The following is a 26,379-nucleotide window of genomic DNA, read 5'->3' as shown; positions in this document are numbered from 1 at the left end:
ATCACCTTCCCATGCTGCATCAGAACACACCCCAAACCAACTGTAGATGCTCCTCAACACCATCACAGTCCCAGAGGACTCTCATCAAACGAATCTTCTTCTTCCGAAGTTCCTTGATCCTCCTCTCGAGAACCCTCACTGGTCTCGCCTCCAAAGTTATGTTAGGCTGAAGATCCTCAGAAATCTTAGCCAACACTCTCTCACCCTCACGGAGACACTTCCGCAACATAGACACATGGAAAACCTTATCGAATGAACGCATAACCTTGGGTAACTCCAGTCTATATGCCACTGGTCCAACCCGCTCAATCACTCTTAATGGACCCATATACCTCGGACTCAACTTAGTCTCTGACAATGACCTGTTCGGACCCTGCAACATGGCCATCTTGAGGTACACTCTGTCTCCTACCCGAAACTCAAGATCTCTCCTCCTCCTATCGGCGTAACTCCTCTGCCAATCCTGAGCCTCCTTCATGTTCAGCTTGAGAACCCGAATCTTCTCTGAGGTCTCCTGAACAAAACTAGCACCAAACATGCTCCTCTCCCCCACCTGAGTCCAGCATAATGGTGTACAACATGGTCTCCCATACAAAGCCTCATAAGGAGCCATCTTAATACTCGCCTGATAACTGTTGTTGTAAGCAAACTCTACCAGGTTCAGGTGATCTGCCCAATGGCCACCCCAATCAAACACACATCCTCAGCAGATCCTCCAGCATCTGGATCGTCCTCTCATACTGTCCATCTGTCTAGGGATGATAAGCTGTACTCATATGCACCTTAGTGCCCATCTATGCCTGAAATGCCTTCTAGAACACCGAAGTAAACTTCGAATCCCTATCAGACACAATGCTCGCTGGCACCCCATGCAATCTGACTATCTCTCTCACATACTTCTTAGCCAAGACCGCTACCCCACAGTGTCGATCGATGCCCAACTCGCTGGTGTCGACCAACACCAATTGGTGTCGATCGACACTCCTTCTGCAACTGCGATCCGCGCGAAGTTGAGAGTCAAATCTCACTCCCAAATCTCCTCCAAATCGTCCAATACTCGAAACCCAAGCCTTAAACATCCGTAGGAACCTGTATCAACCAATCCCAGCAAGAAAACACACAAACAAGCAACAAACAAGCAAGAACAAGGGAATCAAAGGATTAGATTAGCCATCGTCATGCACTCACCTCTTTGCAGGAAGTTTCTGACCAATAATGGACGAATCCACACTCCCAACAAGCTTCCCACACGTTCCTAGCCTTGAATCCTCACTCCCACAGCAAGATCTCACCCACAAAGCCTTGAAATCTCACAAAAACTCCCAAAAACTCAAGAACGATGTTTTCTCCTCTTTCTCTTTGTTTTCAGTGGCTGGACAACCCCAAAACATGACCTAGGTCGTTCCCCCACTTAAATATCACGGTTTAATGGTTCTCCTCAAACCAAACCGACCAAAAATCAATAATTAAATCGGAAAACAATCGGTGTCGATCGACACCTCCTGTGGTGTCGATCGACACCCTCACCAATTTACCAAAAATTGGTTTGCGGGTGTTACAGTAAATTTGAGAAAAATGAATAAAAAGAATTTAATAATTGAGAAGTGAGGACAAGTGCTGAAATATATGCTGCCAAATGTCGTTGTCTTATACAAAGTTAAGAGAAAATCTTCTCATACTATATAAGATGTAGGCATGTTCCAAAAAATAAAAATAAAAATCATTCAAACAAAATAGCTTTGTCAAAGTTCCACATTGCAACCATTCTGTTCATCACATATTCTCTCCTATTCACTTCTCAGGGTAAACATCTTATACATCTTATTCATTTTTGTTCTCTATTTTTTTCTTAGTTCTTTATAAAATCTCATTTTCACTTGAAAGTTTTGTTGTACACATAATTAATAAACATGATTTTATTTTTCTAACAGAAAGTCACACATACAAATTGTAGAACAATAGATAATTTCCTATTGGAAAAAACATAGTACACTACTAATGATCACTTTGTGTTTTGGGTGGAAATTGATAGTATTGAAGGCAGACGATATCAGGCCTGGAGTGTGTAATTTTAGAGGTTCATGCCATATTGACGACGACTGTAGGAAACGATGTGGACCGCCTAAGTTCCCAGATGATACTACAGGGATGTGCATGAGAAATCCTCTTGGTACCGGAGATCTTTGTTGTTGTAGTTTTGGTTAGAAAAAATATTATTATCATCATCATATGAATGTAATAAAGTGGAGTATTATCAAGAACTGCACTATTCTCTCTAATACCATATAAAATTCTGAACTTATTTATTATACTACATTTTGAACCCACATTACGCGTGGGTTTGTTTGATATATTTTGGTGAAAATAATATATGATTGATGATAGTTATGAAATATTATCTTATAGAATAATTTAAATTAATATTAAGGCCAAACTTTTATTTCCGATACACCAAAATTTTAAAAAAATAGAAAATCAGTTGTGCTAAAAAATCAAATCTGATCAAAAGAATCGTGGATTTTAACTGGACGTCCAGGAGAGGAGGATCGGACATTCGAACTGGTGACCTTGCATATACTAAACCATTTTTTACGGCCAGACAAACAAAACATTTTTTGAATAATGAATTAATCTTGTTGTCTCATATTTAATTGACAGCCACCATCTTTGTTTTCATGTTTTTTTTCTATTGTTTTCTTACTTTTCATATTCTTTCTCGTCATTTTTGTTGTCAAATTTTCACGATAATTGTCATTTTTACTTTTACCATCTGATTCTTTGTTATACTCTTCTTCTTCCTCTTCCTCATCTGCTTTCTCACATTCTTTCACTTAATAACTTGTTAACCTATCAAACTCCAAAACCAAAATCATTGCCTATTTTCTCATAAAATTTCATGGATCAGCATAGTCACCACATGCACTCAATTATTGATATTTTCACCTGTATACTTACTCGGTTTTAGATCCACATGTATTGAAACTTCTTGAACCAAAATTTTAATACTATAAAATTGCAAATTACTTGCAGAGAAAGTAATATGAACACATGTATAGATAATGAAAAAAGTGTTCGTCGTCAATCCTTTTTCTTTAAACCTCAAAAATTAACTCAAACAACAACAAATCAAGGGTCTTGCGACGTAAATCCTTCAAGCTTGCTGCTCATTCATAGTAGGAAGCATATTAGTCTTATTTACAGTGGTTCTAAGCCATTGTAATAAATGATATCTACATATAATTATTAAAAGAAAATTGCATGTAAATATATTTTGAAGTACATAAATATCATTTAAATTTAGTGAATCTGAAAATAATGTATGTAATTTTGAGAAAATGAATTAAAAGAATTCAACAATTGAGAAGTGAGGACATGTGTTGAAAATATACGCTGCCAAATGTCGTCGTGTTATGCAAGGAGAAAACCTTCTCATATATTAATATTTCATTCTTTCTTATTGCAAAATTATAATGTCATGGTAATTATATAAAATATTGATAAATGATATCTACATATATTTACTAAAAGGACATTGCGTAAGTTTCAATACATTTTTTAGTACAGAAATATCATTTCAATTTAGTGAATATAAAAAATAATGTATGTAATTTTGAGAAAAATGAATTAAAAGAATTTAATAATTGAGAAGTGAGGACAAGTGTTGAAATATACGCTGCCAAATGTCATCGTATTATGCAAAGTTAGAGGAAAACCTTCTCATATTATATAAGATGTAGGCATGTTCCAAAAAATAAAAATAAAAATCATTCAAACAAAATGGCTTTGTCAAAGTTTCACCTTGCAGCCATTATGTTCATCACATATTCTCTCATATTTACTTCTCAGGATAAACATCTTATACATCTTATTCATTTTTGTTCTCTCTTTTTTTTTCTTAGTTCTTTATAAAATCTCATTTTCACTTGAAAGTTTTGTTGTACACATAATTAATAGGGAATATGCAGTGGATAGCATAATTTTGAGACTTATTAAAGAAACTACCACAACTGTAACTGTAGATGTCGAGTGGCCCGTAGTTAATTACTAAGCTGGCCTTCCGTAGGTGACCTCCTTCTAGGGAACATACATTATAGGGGGATATAATATTAATATTTAATAGATGAAGAGAAGGGATAAGATATTAGAGTACACAACGATTTGGGACCACATATTTACCCATTCGTAACAGTAAATATCTTTTCACATTGCTAGAAGGTGTGTTTGCCCAAACATACCATTTCTCTGACCCTTCAGTTGTCTCACCAAATAAGCCGCAGAGAGTTCTAATCGTTCCAGTTCCAGTATCAGCAATTAGTAGGGTACACTTTTGTTTTCCTTTGGGTTGTAGCTTCTCCTGTAAGATCTGCCCTACTCAGCCCCACCGTTTCTTGGCAGTGTGTGGAACGCAATCAGATCTCTGTCCCACTGTTTTGTCGTCTACTTTCAAATTCGTATACCCAAAAAACACATGTATAATCAGAAGAATTATCCCTATTTCCCTTCTAACTGTGTGGTAGTTATGAAGTGGTAAATTTGACAAACATCTATTTCACCTTTACAGTTCATGGAGAATTCAGTCCTGCCGCTTCGTCTGTTCAAAGAAGGTGCAGAACCAAATGGTGAACGTGTCCAGTCGTATAGCGAGTTAGCTTACCTTGAAGGGATAACCTCAGCATTGTTCCCTGAGGATTTGAATTTCTTGAGATCTTCTCAATTTGACAAACTGCTTGAGATTGTTGACGGTTCGGCTTTCTCTCGTAAGCTTGTCCACTTTCTGTTGACCGGCAGTTGGTTGTCAAAAAAAAAGAAGAGTTGTGGGTTGTATTTGCCGGTTCTCCTATTAGATTCTCTCTGGCTGAATTTCAAATGGTAACTGGCCTTAATTGTGATAAACCTCCAAACGAGAAAGCTAGAAAGAGGAAACGGGTAGTCGGACCTGGTAGGTATTGGTACAGTCTTTTTGAGCGGCCTGATGTATCTGTAGAATGGGTAGTTTCCAGACTGAAGAAGCGTTTGGTACCCGAGCGTGATACCAGAATAAGATACGCCCTGCTCGCCATAATTGACGGCGTATTGTGTCCAACTTCAGGAAAAGCGAAGATTTCTCCTATTCATGCTGATATGATAGCAGATATCTCCAAGTTTCTTGAGCACCCATGGGGGACTAAATCTTTTCAAATGACCTTGGCCAGCATAAAGGCCAGGGGGCCTGAAAAGTTGAATAAAAAGTCAGTGTCTCTGCAAGGATTTCCACATGCTTTGCAAATGCTACTCCTTCAATTTGTCCCCAGTATAAGGGAATTACAGTTCCCTGCAGTAGATGTGGACGAGTATTCTGATATTGAAGAGGTTGTTCCCGAACCGGAACATCTTTGGAATTTGAAGTTGGACATTGTTTGGAAAGTCGATGCCAAAGCTAATGTGAGTTTAAATTTAGTAGTGTTTTCATATCTAGCAGTAAGTGTTTCGAAATAAGTACATGTGTTTTAAGGTAACAACATGTAGTCTATAGTTGTCATCTTGAATTTTATATATGTCCTTCGTTTTATTAAAAAAAAATCAGGTCTATTTCTATATATATAGCAAATACCTAGTTTTCTCTACCATATAAAACACCTCTTTTGTGATCTTTACACATAGGTGGTAAATGAGAATCTAACCTCATGGTGATCAAGTCGACTGGAAACTGATGGTTAAAGAGATCCGGGGTCTGGCTCGATCAAGTGCTCGATCACTGCTCGGTTGAGTGGTGGTCGAGTTGATGGTCGAGTGGTACCTGAAATGGAACTTCAACCCAACAACAGAAGATTCAAGTCCAGAAACCTCACAAGAGTTTAAATGAACTTAATCTTAGACTAATATGGATCCTAAATGTCACAAAAATACACTCAAATGGGCAACGGCGCCAAATTGAAACAAGATTTATTTGGTGGTGAATGATGGTGGAAGTATGCAATGATGATATATGAATGGAATGATGGATGGGTGTTTCAATTCCCCTTATGCTATTGCAGTACAAGAGGTATCAATCCTAAATGAGTGTTTGTGACTAGATAAGATGTGCATATGAATCTAAGTTAAGACAAATGTAATGATTGTTTGTCACTAACAATCCTAAGATGGAAATGTAAAAATGCAGAAAGTAAACTACAAGAACCAAGAACTAAATGCAAATGAAACTGAATGATTGAAACAGTAATGAAGCAAGAACAGAAATAGAAACTACTACTAATGAACTAATGCAAGACAATTAATAAACTGAAAGCTAAATGTATGCAACTGGAATGAAACAGGAATGAAACAAGACAATCACAAATCATAAACCAGAGTTCTGGGGATGAACTCGAGCAAGCACTCGACCGAGTGTAGGTCGAGTGAGAGGTCGAGTTGGCTAAATCCGGAAAACAGAGCAACACAACAAAAACAAAGCAACACTTAAACCAAACAAACAACAAGCAAGCTACGAGATTAAGACTTTAAAATCAATAAACAAAGAAGGTTCCTGAGGATGGATTCATGGGAAGAACTAATCATTGTGATTATCTAACTTTGTCAACAAATCTCAAGCAAACTTTGAGCTAACCTCTAGACATATAAATCTAAGACAAGTTTCTCCCACTCTCATGGTCAAGAAACAATCAAACCTATGCAATCCTAGACTTGTTCTCACACAGTAAAGAATCTACACAAGCAGGCATTAAGCAATACATCTCAAACCAAACAAGACCTCTAATCTCTTAGCAAGCCTAATGGTAAGCTCTAGATCTAGCCTTATCTATGCTTCTTAAACATTGGTGTGATGCTAAGGAGCTTGAAATCATATCCTAACCTCTCAGTTCAAGATCAGCCTTAAGAACATCTAGCCTAGAAGAGATCTACAACAATCCAGCTTGACCAAATCACATAAACAACAAGATCAATCCTTCCTAACCCATCCTCAAGATCCTAAGAAGACTACTCACAACAAGACATGATGAAACAAATCAAAAACCCAGAAAATATTGAAACTTGCATTATTAGAAAGATAAAACTAAGATCTTCAATATTAATCAAAAGATGAAACTCAAATTCTCAATATTAAGAAAGTTATTGAACCAACAATATTGAAGAATGTAAGAGTTTTCTTAAACAAGTACAAAATCTAAATAAAAAGCAAAAGGAATAATGCTAAAAAAGGTAAAAACTAGGTTTTTGGGAATATCTAAAAAACTGGACCCTTTGGTGGCTGCAGGTACAAGGTCTTATATAGTGGGGAAGTGGAAGCCCTCAAAATAGAAAAAGTCAAAGCAGTCAACGGCTCGATCAACTCGACCTGTGCTCGGTCGAGCTAGGGGTCGAGCTGGCTTCTCACGTGCAATCTCCACTCGGTCGAGTCCTCTTCAGCACACGGTCGAGTGTCTGGTCAAGTGTGCGGTCGAGTTGGACTCCGGACCTTGTTGTTTCAGCCTTAACTCCCTTGTTTCCTCCTCAAGATTGCTTCACATCTCCTCGCCATTGCTTCCATGCTCCTTGAGCTCCAAAATCACCTGTTTATGCATGAAAAGATGCAAATGCAATGCAACTAAGCCCTAATGCATGATTAGTGCTAAAGCTACACAATAATGGCCTAAATGGATAGAAAAAGATGCAAAAGATGTGAATAAACTAAGGGAAAACAAGGTAAAATATATGAACATCAACACCCCCAAAATTAGTCTTTGCTTGCCCTCAAGCAAATAATCAAAGACATAAGAAGGTAAGTGAGGTTTGAAAGTGGGATCTCAGCTCCTTAAGCTTGCAAATAGACCATCTAGAATCAATGTCCAAGTTACTAGTACTATGATGCAAGTTGAATGAGCTGGAATTTAAAGACTTTAGACAAGCATGTCACAACCTTTATTGATTTGAGCCTTAGTTATCCACATGCATTCAAATCAACCATTTCCTTTAACATTCATTAAACAAGAACATGAATCAACTCTATGCAATGCTTAAACTCATTTGGCTTGGTAATAAAGGGTTTTGAGACAATGATGGTCTCTTTTTAGAGTGGGGCTTGTCAATATCAAGGTTCTCTCATGAAAATGGATTGAGCTTTAGAAGAATGCTAAAGGTAAGAACACTTAGACACATACAAGAATAAAACCTTGTCTACCCATAGGTACCCAAAGTGTTTATCTTAGCAATCTAAACCCAAATGATCCTAGTGCTACCATTTGCTTCTTCTTTTCTCTTTAACCCTTTTCTCTTTTGGTTTTCAAGTCTTAGGAGATGTTTCTTATTTGATCTTTCTAGTGGAATGGGGGATTCTTTCTTATTGCTATGGTTCTCCTTTCTTCTTATTCTTAAGACATATAAGCATTTTGCTAAACCTTTCTTTTCTTTCTAGAACCATCTTAAACAACACTTTACTTCCCATCCTTTCACTAGACTTTGCTTAAACACAATCTCCTCTTAAAGACTCTACCCTTTTTTTCTTTCTCTTTTCTTTCTTTTCTTTTCATAACAGCCAAGTCCCAAACCCAACAAGTGAAACACCTAGTCCTATCTAGTTTGAAAAATGCAAACTAGAACTACACAAGGTCTTACTCTTGTCAGTTCAAACCTAACACTTTCTACCAAGCTCAATCCCAAAAATAGGCCTCACACACTCAAGAACAAACAAGGCTTGAAAGAAGGTATGGTTTAGGGGTAGGAAAACTGATCTTAATGATTTAATCAACTACTTGGATCAACAAAAGTGGTAAAAAGAAGAAAGATGATCCAAGTATGTATATGGTATCCATGAGTTTAAAGCAATGCACACATTGATAATTAAAAGTCAATATTAGGTTCTTATAAAATAGGAAATGGTTTCAAATCACAACATGCTTCAATTTAGACCAAATGCAATGCAAGAATTCAAGCTTGGTTCAATCTTATGCTTCCTACTACTCAACTAGCATCAAAGTACTAATAACTTGGGCATTGATCCTAGTCTAGTGAATAGGCTAGCTAACAAGGAAATACTCATCATAGATCCCTAATGCAAATATTATACAATTCTACATGAAACATGCTAAACAAGATCCTAATATGCAATGCAAACTACATGAACACTCTTTTTTTTATGAAGATTTTTTCAAAATTTTTCAAATTTTTATGGTTTTTCTATGTCTTAGATGCTAATGCAAGTGCTAACATGATGATGATAAAAATTTGAAATAAGAACACAAAACACAACATCAAATGCTATCTCAAACCCTCCCCCAAACTTAAATCACACAGTCCCTTGTGTGAAAAAGTTGTGAGAGGATTCAAGAGCTAAACACAACACAAAACACAATATGAAATGCAATGGTATAAACAATGGTAAGGTGATAGTGGTACCTTAGGGATTGTGGAAGTAGTTGTCCACATCCATCTGCATGCTGTCATAGGAGTAGTTGGGGTCAGGCTGGTGGCTTGGAGAAGGACTTTGGGGCAGCTCGATGATGGAGATCGACCTTGACTCGGTCGAGCACGTGTCCGAGTGGGGGGGTCGAGCTGGACCGCGAGTGTCCATATGTTGAGCTTGGTGCTGGCAAAACTGCTGGTAGAGAGCTGGATCCATGTAGTATTGAGGTGGGATGGGAGGGTATAATGGATAACCTGGATAAGCAGCTGGAGGTAGGGAGCCATAGGGTGATCTGGGAAGGTGCTCGGCCGAGTGCGTCGGAGGTGCTCGAGTGACCCGGTCGAGTGCCTCGAAAACTGATGTTCGCGGGTACTTGAGCTCCTCTTCCTCAGATTTGTCTCATACATTGAAGTCCTAGCTGGTTCCACAGGATTCGCAACCCTTGAAAGTGCTCTAGTTGAGCTACTTCTCCTCAAAGGGCTTGAATGTTGGCTAGGAGATGAGTTTCCACTCTTCAGCTCAGCAATCTCCTTCTTCAAGCCTTTGATAGACTTAGCCATGTTGGTCACCTTCTTCTTCAGCTTATCAAATCTCTTTCCATGCCACTTACCCCATTTTTGCAAAAGAGTTAACCTCTTGGCATTCTCCCTCACTCCTCTACTATCTCTTGGGTTGGGCTCATAATCTTCAAAGTAGAACTGCTCCTCTCCATCAGCTACTTGTGCATTCCTAGCTTCCTCAACCCTATGTTGAATCACTCCATCAAAACAATGCTCCTCAGCTGGCCAAAAATCAATGTTGGCTCCTTCTTGAATGGTGGTGAGCTCTTGGTTAGGCAATATGAATTACTTTTTCCCAAGTGTTGGAAGCTCAAAGTTGAATATGTGGTTCCCTTGATGCTTCTCCTTGGCTAGGATGAGAGTAGAAGTGAGGTAGCTTGAGTCAATCCATCTTGGTGAGACCCTTTCTCCTCTAAGTGGAACTCTAGCAACTTGTAGGATTGGAGTGATGATGCCTCCAATGGTAAGTGCTCCTCTTGACCCTTTGGTCTCCAACTTTCCTACCCAACTTCTCAATTGGGTCATGTGGTCAATGAGCACCATTCCTAAATCAGTCTCCACTGTGCTCCCAAGGATGATGGTACCATTCCTTGCTTGAAAGATCACTCCATTAAGAGCCAAGTCAATCATCTTTAGCTCTCCCTCATTAATGTTTCCAGTTTTCTTCCTTGCAAAGAAGGTATTGGCAAGAGCTTTGTGGAAGTACCTTAGGACTGGGCTTCTTATCCTTGAGCTCTTGGAGTTGGAGGATGAGTAGTACTTGTCATCTCCAATGGTTTCCCACACAACATACAACTCATCTCTTGGAACCATCAAACTCCTATTGCTCCCAACCTCAAAACCAAACACATTTGCTACCTCTTTCATTGAAAGCTCATGCTTCTTCCCTTTGATAGTGAAAGAGATGTGACCAGCTCCATGTTCAGCAGTCTTCCTTGCATATGTGTGCAGCTTGACAGTAGCTAGGAACTCACAGCTTTCCTCCTTGTAGCCTTCCATGCACAGCCCCATGAACTTGGTGAGATTGCTCTTCTCAAAGAGGTATTCCACATCCTCATCAATGGCAAGCTTCTCCATGGTCTCCTTGTGAGGATACCTAGTTCCCAAGAACTCCATCCTCATGAAGGCATCATAAATCTGCCTCTTTGACAGCCCACAAGACTCAGCTTCTCCATCATCCATCAATTCTTCTTCTTCACTCTCCTCCTCACTTTCACTTTCAATCTCTTCTTGCTCAACTTCAACAGCTGGCCTCTTCCCTTTGTCCTTGTGTCTCCTCATAAACTCATTGAGAGTAGGCTCTCTTTCCTCCTCACTCTCAGTCCTTTCAGGATCTTCCTCAACAGAGTTTCTCCTTGGATACGGCATCTGGCTCGACCGACTGCTCGACCAGGCACTCGGTCGAGTGGTCGATCGAGTGGTCCGTCGAGTGACTCTCCCAGCTTCACCTCTTGATTCAAGATCAGCATCACGACGTTCCATGGAGCTTGTAGCGGTTCGGTGAGACTTCTTGGTGATCTTGGAAGACATTTTCAAAAGAAACTGAAGAGAATAAACTCAAAGCTCAAAGTTAATAGGTTAGTGACCCAAAAACTTGAAAGAACAAAGCTTGAGCAAGAGATGAACTTTGAGGGAGATTTAAAAGCTTGAGTTTAAGTGTTTTGAGCAAATGAGAGAATGTGAGAGGTTCAAGATCGTGCAAGGGCTATATAAATAAGCCAAGGGGACAAGGAGACAAGGGTGGAGCGTCCATACCATTCAAATTTGAATTGGGAATCTTTGACTTGCTTTTGGCTGTAGCTCGACCCCACACTCGACCAGCACGTGGTCGAGCTCTTTGACCAATTTTGAAATTTCAAAATTTTTCTCCTTGTTCTTCCCTCCACTCGATCGTCCTAACGGTTTGAAGATGAAATGGGCTTTAATTCATACCCAGCTCGGCCGAGTACCTCTCGTGGACTGGTCGAGTGGGCCTGCGAGTCTTCTTCTCCAAGTCCACAACTCTCTTTAACCAACTACATTCTCACTAAAAGCCTGTCCAACAAAAACATAAAAGAAAACACATAAAAACTACTAAGAATTTAAACCATATTTACAAAGGATACCTTAGGGACTTCCTCCCTAGTGAGTTTGTTTAAAGTCACTAAGCTTGACTTTGGTTTCCTTCTTAACTTTGGTTTAGATACCAAGGAGGTGATGAAATCCTCCCTGGAACCTCTTGGTCACTGTGAAGTTGATCTTTGATCACCTCACCCTTGGCACTCAAACCATATTTCTTCTTAAATTTGAGCCTAGGTCTTGCTTTCCTCAAAGACCTCTTATTCAGTTTGACTTTGAGATCCTCAACCATACTAGACAGCTCTTGAACTGACCTCTTAAGATCCTCAACAGAATCCTCTTGAAGTGGGAGCTCAGCCTTAGGGTCTCCTTCATCCTTGAAAACCTCATGATCAACTTTCTCCTTGATAGTGAAGGATTGATCATCAATGGTAGGCAGGTTGGTTGGGTTATAGATGTTGAACTTCATGACTGTTTCCTCAGCAATGTTCAAGGTCACAAGACCTTCCCTAACATCTATTACTGCTCCAACAGTGGCTAAAAATGGCCTCCCTAACAAGATTGGATCTTCAGGCTCCTTGTCCATCTCTATGACCACAAAATCAGTGTGAACCCTTGCCTTCCCTATCTTGAGTGGGATATTCTCCAACCTTCCAACTACCTCTCTATTTGTCCCATCAGCTAGGCACACATGGAGTTTAGTGGATTTGAAATCAGTTCTCCCAAGCTTTTGAGCTAAGGAGTATGGCATCACACTTGTTGAAGCTCCCAAATCACAAAGGCATTGATTGTAGTGGAGGTAACTGATTGTGCAAGGCAAGTAGAATGGCCCTGGGTCCTTGAGCTTAAGTGGGATTATCACTCCTCCAAGGTTCTCAAGATCCTTCTCATCTTGAGCTTGAGCCTTCTTTACTGATAAATCAAGCAAAAAATCTCTATAGAGAGGGTATGGTTTATATTGTTCCAAAGCAGGTCCTCTCTCCTCTTCTTGGTAGGCAATGATGATCTCTTGAATAACCATCACTTCTTCTTTTTTCTCAACCAAAGCTTCTTCCCTCAAAACCCTTTCTTCCTCATGTTGCTTAGCCAACATCTCCTTTTTCTCAATGATTTCCCTTAACTCCTTGATCCTCTGTGCTTTGAAACGCCCAGGGAATGGCAGTGGAGGCTTGTAAGCAGGAGGAATGTACTTAGCAGGCTTGACAGCTTCGGAGTCCCCAGCTCGATCGACCACTCGAGCATGCACTCGGTCGAGTGACTGCTCGAGCTCCTGGTCGAGTTCTCCTGCATGCTCCTGTTGCTTTGCACAGATGTCACTTGGGGCTTCAGTAACTAATGAATTCCCCCAAACTTGGACTTCATTGTCCTCAGTGACTTCTTCCTCTTGAAATTGAATGGCTTTGGCTGAGAACTCCCTTGGATTTTGAACAGCTTTTCCAGGGAGTTGGTTGGGTTTTGGAGCTGAAGTAGATGCTAGGTTACCCTCCATATACTTCACTCTTGAATTAAGACCCTCAAACTTCATATTCAGATCATTGTACTGTGATGTTAACCTTTGGTTCAACTCAGCAAACTGCTTGGCTTCCTCAATCTTTCCTTGTGTTTGCCCAATCAACAATTGTTGCATCATAGCTCTTAAGTCTTGTTCTTGGCCTTGGTTAGTCTGAAACCCTGGTGGGGGACACAACTGAGGCTGGAACACTTGGTGTTGTTGTTTGGGGATGTAGGTTTGTTGCTGTTGAGGCTGTTGAGGTGGATAGACTTGGTCTTGAGGATTAGCCACATTGGTACTCCTATAAGATAGGTTGTTGTTCTTGAAACCTCCTTGGTTGTAGCTTTTGAATCCTCCTTGATTCTGCATGTAGCACAACTCAGCAAACTCAGTCTCCCCCTCTTGAACTTGTGCTTCTTCTTCACCAATGAAATGAATAGACTTGGACTGGCTAAGAAGGATCTTGTCAAGCTTCTCATTGACCATCTTCAAGTCCTTCTTATACTTGTCCTCTTGATCAGTTGAGGAGCTCCTTATGGTCCTATCATAGTCTTCATTATAGTTGCCATCTGACTGAGCAAGATTCTCAACTAATTCCAAGCCTTCTTCCACATTCTTGTTGAGGAAGTTGCCATTAGAAGCTGTGTCAAGCAACATCATTATCTTTGGAAGCACTCCTCTATACAAGGTACTCAAGAGTGACTCATTGCTGAAACCATGATGAGGACATTGAGTCTGATATCCCTTGAATCTCTCCCATGCCTCACAAAAGGTCTCATTGTTCCTTTGAGCAAATCCAGAGATCTCATTCCTTAGCCTTGCTGTCCTAGCATTAGAAAAGAACTTGGCCAAGAAAGCCTTCTTGCATGCATCCCAAGTAGTGATTGCACCAGTCGGGAGAGTTTTTTCCCATAAATGAGCCTTGTCCCCAAGTGAGAAAGGGAACAACCTCAGCTTAAAACCATCCTCACTTACACCATTGATCCTTGTAAGGCCACATATTCTATCAAACTCATCAAGGTGATCAAGTGGATCCTCCATTGGCAATCCATGAAATTTTTTGGCTTGAATCATGGAGATTAAGCCACTCTTGATCTCAAAGTTGTTGTTGGCAACAGTTGGAAGCACAATTCCAGCCCTTTGGTTGTGAGTGTTGGGTGCATCTCCAGCACCAATGTTCCTTGGTCTCTGAACCTGATCCTGATGATCCATTGCTACTATAACCTCTTGTTGGTCCTGAACAACTCTCCTTTGCTTAATTCCCAAACCCTTTGTCACCTTGTGGATGTTGTCAATGTGCTTGAGAAGATGGTCCTTTCCTTTAGACCTTGTGTGCATCAACAAACACAAACGATTTTTCCCAGGCACGCGACTGAGCACAGGCTCTCGTTGGTGATCAAGTCGACTGGAAACTGATGGTTAAAGAGATCCGGGGTCTGGCTCGATCAAGTGCTCGATCACTGCTCGGTCGAGTGGTGGTCGAGTTGATGGTCGAGTGGTACCTGAAATGGAACTTCAACCCAACAACAGAAGATTCAAGTCCAGAAACCTCACAAGTGTTTAAACGAACTTAATCTTAGACTAATATGGATCCTAAATGTCACAAAAATACACTCAAATGGGCAACGGCGCCAAATTGAAACAAGATTTATTTGGTGGTGAATGATGGTGGAAGTATGCAATGATGATATATGAATGGAATGATGGATGGGTGTTTCAATTCCCCTTATGCTATTGCAGTACAAGAGGTATCAATCCTAAATGAGTGTTTGTGAACAGATAAGATGTGCATATGAATCTAAGTTAAGACAAATGTAATGATTGTTTGTCACTAACAATCCTAAGATGGAAATGTAAAAATGCAGAAAGTAAACTACAAGAACCAAGAACTAAATGCAAATGAAACTGAATGATTGAAACAGTAATGAAGCAAGAACAGAAATAGAAACTACTACTAATGAACTAATGCAAGACAATTAATAAACTGAAAGCTAAATGTATGCAACTGGAATGAAACAGGAATGAAACAAGACAATCACAAATCATAAACCAGAGTTCTGGGGATGAACTCGAGCAAGTACTCGACCGAGTGTAGGTCGAGTGAGAGGTCGAGTTGGCTAAATCCGGAAAACAGAGCAACACAACAAAAACAGAGCAACACTTAAACCAAACAAACAACAAGCAAGCTACGAGATTAAGACTTTAAAATCAATAAACAAAGAAGGTTCCTGAGGATGGATTCATGGGAAGAACTAATCATTGTGATTATCTAACTTGGTCAACAAATCTCAAGCAAACTTTGAGCTAACCTCTAGACATATAAATCTAAGACAAGTTTCTCCCACTCTCATGGTCAAGAAACAATCAAACCTATGCAATTCTAGACTTGTTCTCACACAGTAAAGAATCTACACAAGCAGGCATTAAGCAATACATCTCAAACCAAACAAGACCTCTAATCTCTTAGCAAGCCTAATGGTAAGCTCTAGATCTAGCCTTATCTATGCTTCTTAAACATTTGTGTGATGCTAAGGAGCTTGAAATCAGATCCTAACCTCTCAGTTCAAGATCAGCCTTAAGAACATCTAGCCTAGAAGAGATCTACAACAATCCAGCTTGACCAAATCACATAAACAACAAGATCAATCCTTCCTAACCCATCCTCAAGATCCTAAGAAGACTACTCACAACAAGACATGATGAAACAAATCAAAAACCCAGAAAATATTGAAACTTGCATTATTAGAAAGATAAAACTGAGATCTTCAATATTAATCAAAAGATGAAACTCAAATTCTCAATATTAAGAAAGTTATTGAACCAACAATATTGAAGAATCTAAGAGTTTTCTTAAACAAGTACAAAATCTAAATAAAAAGCAAAAGGAATAATGCTAAAAAAGGTAAAAACTAGGTTTTTGGGAATATCTAAAAAACTGGACCCTTTGGTGGCTGCAGGTACAAGGTCTTATATAGTGGGGAAGTGGAAGCCCTAAAAATAGAAAATGTCAAAGCAGTCAACGGCTCGGTCAACTCGACCTGTGCTCGGTCGAGCTAGGGGTCGAGCTGGCTTCTCACGTGCAATCTCCACTCGGTCGAGTCCTTCTCAGCACACGGTCGAGTGTCTGGTCGAGTGTGCGGTCGAGTTGGACTCCGGACCTTGTTGTTTCAGCCTTAACTCCCTTGTTTCCTCCTCAAGATTGCTTCACATCTCTTCTCCATTGCTTCCATGCTCCTTGAGCTCCAAAATCACCTGTTTATGCATGAAAAGATGCAAATGCAATGCAACTAAGCCCTAATGCATGATTAGTGCTAAAGCTACACAATAATGGCCTAAATGGATAGAAAAAGATGCAAAAGATGTGAATAAACTAAGGGAAAACAAGGTAAAATATATGAACATCACAAAGCTTCTTCAAAAGTTTTTCGGAACAGCCCATTTTTGGACATCATTGATGGATGTTCTAGGTACTCCTTCATTAGACCAGTCCACATTCTTTGTATTGAAATTTTGTATGTGTTTGGTTGTTTTGGGGGTGTTGTAGGTTTGATTATAACTGATCCACCATTGTTTATATATTGGAAGTCACATTTATTGTCAAATGTGGTTGTTTGGTGTGATGGTAGAGAAGTTGCTGTCATAAATTTCTCCAGCGACCAAAGGACACCCAAAACTATGATTACACTAACTCGTTTAACAGATTAACTAAACATTGGCATTTTGTCAAACAATATCTAACCTGAAATTATATTTTCCCAACATCCCAAAGCTTTGGTCCCAATATTTGCTCCCAATATAATTGATTAAAGTCAAGGCTTCGTATTTCAGCGAGTGGCTGAACTCACGTTTCGTTGTCATGAATCTCTTTGTTGTGGTTTTAGTTAAATGACAAGTAAATTATATAAAACAGAATCAGTAGTACTTAAAACCATCCCGTTTCATAATGTAGCATTGATATTACACAAAAAACATATTCCAAAAAGCACTATTACTACACAAAAAAACATTGGGGGCATATTGCAATATTTACAACAAAAGGCCACAAATGGCTTGTGCGAAGCACTATGGCTACTACTTGAGTGCATTTAGTCCTCTGCTTCTGTCGCCACACTAGAAGCAATGACTCTATGCTACTTTGTACATCGAATCAAGTAGCGTCCATTTCTTTAAACTCCATCGACGATGGACTTCCCCTTCATAGCTTAATACTCTGTACAAACCAGCTTACGGGATGGTAGGATGCCATGGTAATAGAAACTTCTTTAATTTCAACAACTAAAGTGAACAATGCGTTAATGTAAGAAAGTTGTATGTCATTAAGAGTCCGACTAACTGACTAATAAGGACAGTCAATATAAATGAAGTAAAGAAGGCGGTTGCTAACCTTTATATAGGCATTTTGCACGTTGCCCTATTATGGCCTGTGCCGGTGCAACGAGGCGGTTGCTAACCTTTATATAGGCATTTTGCACGTTGCCCTATTATGGCCTGTGCCGGTGCAACGTGAACAGCGTGTCACAACTCTTTCTCTAACCTGTGATTTAAAAGACAATGCATGATTCATAAGGGATTGGCAAGAACGGTATCAAAGGAAAGCATGATGAGTGTAACAATGGTTTACCGGGAACTCTCCACAAGATGGGATGCGTTTCTTCTTTGGGCGCCCAGGTGGCCTGCGAGCTATGGGTGGAAATAACATCAAGGAGCCTACAGGCTCTGGAAGTGTTCCAGCTTCTCGCACATCAGGGACGGGTTTAATAGTTTTGGTAGGACATCCGCCAATGGTTTACCGAGAACACTGGCGCCGTAATCCCATGAATGGGAAGCCCTTCTGCAACATCTGCAGATATTGCGTGAGGGCAAGGTAGTCGCAGTAAATCAAATGCCCTGCAGGAACACGTTCTGTCTACAAGTTTGACATAATGGGAAACCTCCCCGGTCCCGACAACCTCATATTCAAACTTATCAACACGCTTAACCCCAAACCTGACAGACTTTTCAAAGTTCTGGTGGATCACTTCTCTCAGCTTTGGTGGTATTTCAGAGATTTTAGACCTACCAGCTTCACGACGCATTGCAAACCAACTCATAAGCGTGGTACGGATAAACTCGAGGAGTGATATGATTGGTAATTCACGAGCTTCCTTAAGTACAGCATTCAAAGACTCAGCGACATTGGTAGTCATGACGTTGTACCGCTCCCCCAAAAAGTAAGCTCTAGTCCAGTGACAGAAGCCTATTGCTTCAAGATAGGCTGCGCATTGTGGAGAAAGCTTGATGATTTCATTGAAATAGGTGTGGAAGTCACATATGCGATATGCTCTAGCAGCACGGGAGACATGAAACAGTAGGTTTTTCTTCTTGAACTTCAATGCAACATTACGCTGGAGATGTACAACACAGGCCCCGTGCCTTGCTCGTGGGTACAACTGCAAATAATAATGAAATTATCATGTTTTATTGAAATGTAAGCCCCTAGTAGAAGTTGTCTAACGGTATTATGCACTGTAACATCCTTTTATTTTAAAATACACATGACCTACTGTGACATAACATCAGTTCCGTTAACAAACACAGTTCTTTAGAGAAGGGATATATAGAAGACATACCCTCCGTAGTCCTGTATAAATGGAGGAGTGTCTGTCGGAGACAAATGTGAGGGTCTCCCCGTCAGGTATTACAGTGATCAAAACACGGAAAAACCATTCCCATGCATCGTCGTTCTCTCCATCCACCACCGCAAACGCAATCGGGAAGACTTGAAAGTTTGCGTCCTGAGAACTGGCGGTTAACAAATAGCCGCCATATTTGCCTTTCAGATGAGCTCCATCGAGGACAATGACCCGTTTCATGAACTGAAAACCTTCCACGGATGCTCCAAATGCGAGGAATAAGTATTTAAACCTTTGCATACCTTTTGCATCAACCTCTGTTTTAAGGTCAACAATGGAACCCGGATTCGCCATTTGAAGGAGGTGCAAGTACGTTGGGAGCAAGGCGTAGCTGTTATCAGATGAACCCTGAGCTCCCTCCATTGCCACCTCGCGGGATTTCCAAGCCTTCCAATACGAAATCCGCACCGAATGTTCCGCCATTAGAAGGCGTTGAAGATCGATCGCCCGTGGACCTCTCGCATTGCCCTCGTATTTGGCTTTCATAATGCTACCAATGACCCGTGTAGTTGCTTGTTTGTGGTAGTGGCTCCTGTCTTCAACGGTACAGGTATGCTCTAGTGACACTCCTCTTATCTGGTAATTGTCACTCTCTTCCATTTTGACAATATACACTCTCCAAGGGCAAGAATCCAAGACGCATGTGAGTATCAATCTCTGCTGGTCGGAGTGGTCCCGGCGAAAATGGAATTTTCGGTTGACTGCGTGTAGGGCAAGTTTCACATTGCAGTCCTGTTTGTTTTTAAAAACACGTCCACCAAACAGCTCATCTCCTTCGTACAAAACGTCACGTATAGCTAGCTCCATTCCCACACGGCCTGAAAGTAGACTTCATAAATTTAGAAACGTTTCTTGCGGATCACAACAATATTTTAGCAACGCTTATTATAAATTTACATGTTCTCTTTCTAATAAACATAAGCGGTAGAATTATCGTCTCATACCTTCTTCATTTTGTTCATCGAGGGTAGGAGCAGCGTCTCTGTTGAATGACGCAAAATTTAAGCACATGTCTTCAAGGGCTTCCTGCAATGGGATGCGTAGATCTAGTCCTTCTCCCAGTGGAGTAGCCATGTAGTTTGCATGCGGCCCAAAGAAATGACACTCTCTAATCGTCTCTTCTGTAAGGGGTCCCTCGTCTTCTGATATAGTGACATCAACACTGTCTGATGAGGATGATAGTTCATCGTCGGAGAGATTAATATCCGGCATGCAGAAGTTTCTTAGTAAATCAGCGGCCTCTTCTCCAGCTTCCTCGTCCTGTATGTATGAGTATGAATGTTAGCACAAACGCAAATTAAATAACTACAATCACCGAAGTTTCTTATATTTTAATTTCAATATCACTTACCTCTCGTGACGTGTGTATAATGACAGCGTCTGTACTTGTTTCAACTTGAGGAAGAGCATCATTGCATGAGGACTCCCCAACAGTCTTGAACAGACATTCACAGTTCAACGTACAAGTAGAATAATGAGTGCAACTATAAAAAATCAATACAATCATTGCCTACTTCACTATGGTTCCTTGTAGACTACACCTACTTGTCGGCATTAGCAATTTGTAGAGGGCAGATGTGTAATCTTTGTTGTACGGAATATGGTAGTTACCTAAGTTTTCTGATGTGGTATTTCCTTCATTTCACACCAAAATTTTGCTATCCACTAATATTACCCTTTCTTTTATTTCTATAGATTTTACTTTTTCTTTTCTTTTCTAAAAAATCTTAATAATATGGATTACTACTATATTTCCAAAAGTATTAATTAGTGAAATATCTAATTCTTATCGGTTGTTTTAAATCCTAACCTTTAGGAGTTTATAGCTTCAACATTTTATTAGTATAGATATAATATTGCTATGGAGGTTAAGTAATTGTAATATTTTAAAATGTTTTATGAAGTTTAAATATTTTTAATATTTGAACCTTTTAAAGGTTTCAATATTTATAATATTTAAAATTTTAAAATTTATAAATTATAATTTTTAAAAACCTTTTAAAAGCTAAGAATTTAAAAGTTATAATATTTTGAAACCTTTTAAAAGCTAAGACTTTTAGAAGTTTCAATATTTATAATATTTTAAACTTTTAAAAGGTTTTGAAATACAATGTTTGAGCCTTTTAAAATGTTTCAATATTTATAATATTTAATTTTTAAAAAAATTTAAATATTATAATTTTTTTTTGAAACTTTTTAAATTTTTAATTTGATCAAATAAAAAACCGGATCAAACGAAGAAAACTTTTAAACTTAGACGCCTGATAAATCAAGTTTTTCTGCTCATTCGTTGTTGGAAGCATATTAATCTTATTTATACTAGTTCTGAACCATTGTCTAAAAATTTTCTTCTAGATGTGGAACATTGTATATAGTTCTTTTATTTCCATAAATTTAAAATTTTTCCTTTTCTAAAAATTCTTAATACAGAAAATTTCAGAAATTTTTAAAAATGTTAATGAGTGACATGTCAAATCCTAATAGGCTGTTTAAAATAATTTTTAATATTGAAAATTCTAGAAATTTTAAAAAATGTTAATGAGTCACATGTCAAATCCCCATAGGTTTTTTAAAATTTTATGTGGACAGCCTTAAAAGCTTATAGCTCATAGTCATACTTTTATTAGTATAGATTCAATTTTTTGGTTTGTTTTTCTTTTTGGACCCATCTCACTGGTAGAATTAGCACAAAACAAAAAAAAATGATTACGCAAACATAACGTAACTTGCAAGGCTTATGATTCGTCACTCTTTGTAGACGTTTACACTCACAAGTCATACCTAATCGACCAACTACTAAGTCCTATCAAAGCGAAATATGGTTCTTCTTGTTCTTTTTCTAAGCCAAGAAGATGATACTAAAGTCAAAAAGAAGATGCTTGTTTATTATTTATGAATATTAAGAAACATATAATTGGAGGGGAAACATAATCCAAACACAAGTCTCAAACTCAATATACGCTAACAGTATTTTGAAAGTAATTGATAAGAGTGAAAAGGCTTATGCAGCCGCGGTGATGTACTGGATTGCCTCCTTGCAGATACCTGTCATTGTTGCTTCAGGACCATACACCTTGAAAATCAAACAGACATGTCAAAACAGTTAGAAACGGATTAAGCGGGAATGCGTTGAGGTTCATTTAATTGTGCTGTATATACCTCGATGGGGACACCAATTTCATCTCCAAGTGATCTCATTTTAGCAAGTCCTTTTTGGTAGTTTGGTCCTCCTCTCCTCACAAATATATGCATCCTTGCTGCTTTCAGCTTTGCTTCCTGTAAATGGTTCAAGAAATGATCATCTATACTTTATAGTCTAGGGCAATAAATGGCTTGTGGATGAGTCTACTCTCTTCTCTTCTTGCTTACCTTTTCCTTGAGAGCTCGGATTATGCCATTAAAGGTAGCAGCAACATCCGTGAAGTTAGCAATTCCACCTCCAATTACCAGAGCTCTGCTTTTTCCATCTGGATTCGCTGTAGCACACTGAAGAATTGGGAAACATCACAGTATTTTATAGTCAGAAGTGCCACTATGCTGGGTTAGTTTCATATGTTTTAATGTGGAAGGAGAAAACAAAAAAAACATCTTACATCGATAACGACTCTTGCGTACTGCAAAACCTCGTCTTCTTTGGGTGCTCCACTGTATTCAGCATAATTTCCAAGCTCAGATGCATACCCGAGATCTCCAACCTGGATATAACATTTTAGACCTCAGTTTAAAGGCTAAGGCTTGCAGGGAGATTCTCAGTGTTGATTAAGCATGTACGGATTTTTCATATAGAAACATACAGTATCAGCATAGATGACACTTGCACCTCCTCCAGCTACCATAGTCCAAATCCTTCCCTCGGGATTCAGAACAGTGAACTTCAAAGATGCACTTGTCTGCATATAGAGAAGGGACATAAGTCATAGAGAAACTGGTGTTTTCAAGTTCTACACAGATTGGTAATGATACCTTCTCATCTAGACCGTGGATGAAGCTCTCTGTTGAACTCATCACTCTTCCAAAGGGCATAGGGAATTCAATGTTGCCCCACCTGGAAAAAACGTGTGATGTTAAGCATATTGCTTTAATACAGCAGCAGGAAGGCTTCTCATGCCTCTTCTTGAAGCTCTCGACTTGGAACAGTTGAAAAGAGTGGAAGAGGCAAACTTACTTCTTAAAGTTTTTAAAAGCAGCGGTGTCATCAAGCTCACCCCTCATATCCAGAGGATAAGGCTTTCCTTCAACCAATGTGAAAGGATTCATCTCCAAGAAAGTGAAATCAAGATCTAGACCCCAAGAAAAAAAGAAAAGAGATTAACAAAGCTTCAGTTTTTGGTTCAGATTTCGTCACTGTGAATCTGCTATGACTTGTGTGTAGAATCAGTCACATTTAGCATACCTTCAAATAGGGTAAAAATAACTTGAATAAAATCTTCAAGTTCCCCTTTGATCTGTATGTGGAAAAATTAGTAAGTCGAAATTGCAAGTAGTTTTTTCAATACAAAGTTCTCTTAAGTACCTCTAGAGGAAGGGTTGCAACAAGAGGTGCACAAATCTCAGATGTCAGGGAAGCACCTGTCGGTATAGATATGGTCTTGACCTATAGAAAGTGAACTCAACTTTTCAGCTTTACGGTGTGAGAAAAACTGACACTGAAGGATATCAATGGAAAAAGCCTCCAAATATACCTTGTCCCAGTTCTCCTCAATGTCAATTCCTCCGCACTCTGAGAAGCTTATGCTGCAGCCAAGTCTATCAGAGACAATATTAAGATAGAACTCCTCATTGTGTGGGACAAATGGTTCAACAATGAATGTTGTAATAGGTCCTTTGCATCCACTCATCTCTACCTGTAGATAATAATATATTAGACAAAAGCTAAAACTGTTCAAACCACAGGGAAGGAAACAACAAGCCAGCTAAGAAAAGGTTACCTCTTTGCCCAAACGTTCTTTAACAAAAGTTGCAACATCAGCGAAATCTAAATTCAAGGCAACCAAACCACTCTTGCCACGCTTCCCAAACAGCATATCAGGTTTCACCACAAGCTTCTCGGATGAGAGCCAAGGTTCTCTCTCCACCAGCTCATTCAGATCAGTCTCTTCGTTAATCTAAATACACACACAGAGATTATATGAATCCAAGCGTTAATACAACAGAACTGAGTCATGTCGGAGAAACCAATGCACTGCACTAAAGACAAAGTTTTGTTAATGGATCTAAACCTGAACGGATCTGATAGGCAAATCTTGACCAGAAAGCCTTTTGAAGTGTTCTTTTACCAGTCTCTTTGAGTCGTACTCTCTGATCTTCTTGCGAGCCATGTTTCAACAAGTAAACTTAACCAAACAAAACATAACAAAAAATTGATAAAATGTTAACAGATCCAGGTACAGTGAACAAACACACAAAAAATCGGAATCAGATCGTTAAACTATTCAATTAGAGTCTAATGAAGATTCGCAACACTAACGAATTCGAATGGATCAAACGAATTTTAAACTTAAGGGTTAACAGTGAACATCATATAGAACATCGAGAAGAGACAGAGACAGGAGTATCAACACGAATTTAGTCTACGATTCGTGATGAAACAGACCTACGGAGACGGATCAGAGGAGGAGGAGGAAGAAGATATCGATTAAAATGGCGGATCTAACTTACCGTTGAGAGAGGAACAAGGAAGGAGAGGTAGCTACAGCTTTTGGTAGTTAGCGAACAAAATCGATACCTCTTCTGGTATAAGGATCGTTTTTATATTTAAACATTTTCAATTTTTTTTTCTGTAAGGAAATTTTGTTTTTAAAACATTATAATTAGTCTGTCCAATTACCTACAATTACAGACTTGAAAATATTGTCCAATTATATAACAGAAACATGTTAATATGTTATGAGTCATACTGCAAATTTTAAATTTAAATCATACACTACAAATTTTGTTTTGTACAAGTAATAAAAGTTGTATTGTTCTATAAAATTAGTTGTAAAACCTTTGGAGTTACTCTTCCATCATAAAGGGTGTTCGTTTGCCGATGAAAGCTACACCTAACGTGTAAGCAAACGTTTCAACTCCCAACCATTTTGATTTTTTTTCATTTTTTATATTCCAATATATTTGTATCAATTCGTGTTAGGTAGAGTGAACCTGTAACGTCCAACTCCAAGATCATCTCAATTGGATGGAAGGTTTGAGAGATTACCTCCAACTCCAAGATTATAGTAGTATAGTTGTTAGATTATCTCCCAAAACACAATACCAACACGACTATAAATTGGATGGCAAGGTTTGAAAAGCTGAATCTTCACAATTGGTCACCATATAGAATATGTTAGCATGTCCAAAAATCAAAGTGTGTTTGTTAGATTGGCTTACCATCTATACTTGCAGAACCTATACTTTGATACAACCCTCATTGTTACCATTAGATCGAGGCAGCATCCTTTAGTTAATACAATAAACAAGCATACTGCAAAAGATGCGACTACTCAGCAAAAGATTTGATCCTTTATTTATTTATGATTCAAACAAAAAAAAGCAACGATAACCAAGTTGGAAAGAACTTATGAACCTCTCGGGAAAATGAGGCAGCAAAAAAGAGCTTGGCACACATACCACTGATCTATTGCCGATATTTCTGTAATAGTATTAGGGATTCATGTTTGTCAAGTTCAAAGAGCCTCCTTTTCCACTCAGCTCTCAAACTGGCTCATCGCTTTAATAGTTTAATTACCAAACCTGTAGAAGAAAAGCTATATTTCCAATAAGTATAACTACCTTACTAAGAAACGCCTGGGGTTGTTTGACAAACATAGTAAACTGATTAAGTTTCACCAACCAAACATCCCTGGATAGTGGATAGTCAGGGAAAAAAGTCAGGCGTTTGGTAGAACACAGAGAAGAGAATCATCGTAAGATGTAATACATACAGGGAACTCTAAGCAAAGAAAGAAACTATAAGAAGCAGAGACGAGTAGAGAAGACACGAATACAACATACAAGCAGTGCCTGGCTGGAAGTGACTTTTACAAAGAAGATCATATCGAGGTGTTTCGTTTGATTATTAGCAAAATAAGTGGCTGAATGAAATGTAGGTTATTGGCCCTTGAGGTTGAAATTAAAGATTCTTTGAACAACTCAATTCCATTTGGTACCATTTCAATTCCATCATCAAGATTACAAGAATATTAAACGACGAGAGATATTTGCTGATGGAGATAAAACACATACCACTGACAAGTCTCTTAC

General features: G+C 38.9%; 2 protein-coding genes, 2 long non-coding RNA genes and 1 other non-coding gene across 6 annotated transcripts; 2 read left to right on the top strand and 3 right to left on the bottom strand.

Moving 5' to 3' along the window:
- The first annotated feature begins 1,684 nt into the window (after positions 1–1,684).
- Positions 1,685–2,336, top strand: LOC147944115 (uncharacterized). Its single transcript, XR_015598344.1, has 2 exons — positions 1,685–1,803; positions 2,033–2,336. It is a non-coding gene; the product is annotated as an uncharacterized LOC147944115 (long non-coding RNA).
- Positions 2,337–2,400: 64 nt separating this feature from the next.
- On the bottom strand, positions 2,401–3,166 carry LOC147944114 (uncharacterized). Its single transcript, XR_015598221.1, has 2 exons — positions 2,956–3,166; positions 2,401–2,847 (listed from the first exon to the last, which is right to left on the bottom strand). It is a non-coding gene; the product is annotated as an uncharacterized LOC147944114 (long non-coding RNA).
- An 11,011-nt stretch (positions 3,167–14,177) lies between these two features.
- On the top strand, positions 14,178–14,284 carry LOC147944113 (small nucleolar RNA R71). Its single transcript, XR_015558609.1, has one exon. It is a non-coding gene; the product is annotated as a small nucleolar RNA R71 (small nucleolar RNA).
- Positions 14,285–18,086: 3,802 nt separating this feature from the next.
- Positions 18,087–20,379, bottom strand: LOC104789323 (uncharacterized). The gene is made up of 3 exons (XM_010515042.2): positions 20,082–20,379; positions 19,075–19,955; positions 18,087–18,894 (listed from the first exon to the last, which is right to left on the bottom strand). Exons 1-3 carry the CDS (start codon positions 20,347–20,349, stop codon positions 18,220–18,222), a joined length of 1,824 nt encoding a protein of 607 aa, XP_010513344.2. The 5' UTR covers positions 20,350–20,379; the 3' UTR covers positions 18,087–18,219.
- Positions 20,380–21,996: 1,617 nt separating this feature from the next.
- LOC104787090 (ATP-citrate synthase alpha chain protein 2) lies at positions 21,997–25,118 on the bottom strand. 2 transcript variants are annotated; one of them, XM_010512602.2, is made up of 13 exons: positions 24,796–25,118; positions 24,357–24,470; positions 24,066–24,242; positions 23,820–23,981; positions 23,651–23,731; positions 23,531–23,582; positions 23,303–23,417; positions 23,101–23,182; positions 22,932–23,027; positions 22,731–22,832; positions 22,507–22,623; positions 22,297–22,413; positions 21,997–22,210 (listed from the first exon to the last, which is right to left on the bottom strand). In XM_010512602.2, exons 2-13 carry the CDS (start codon positions 24,453–24,455, stop codon positions 22,139–22,141), a joined length of 1,272 nt encoding a protein of 423 aa, XP_010510904.1. In that variant the 5' UTR covers positions 24,456–24,470; positions 24,796–25,118; the 3' UTR covers positions 21,997–22,138. The 2 variants fall into 2 exon arrangements, with proteins under 2 accessions (XP_010510904.1, XP_010510905.1); XM_010512603.3 differs by having other exon boundaries at positions 24,731–24,860.
- Positions 25,119–26,379: the final 1,261 nt, after the last annotated feature.

Source organism: Camelina sativa, chromosome 5 (assembly GCF_030686135.1).
Source record: "Camelina sativa cultivar CO46 ecotype springtype chromosome 5, ASM3068613v1".
NCBI lineage: Eukaryota > Viridiplantae > Streptophyta > Magnoliopsida > Brassicales > Brassicaceae > Camelina > Camelina sativa.
This window is presented reverse-complemented; position numbering and strand designations above follow the sequence as displayed.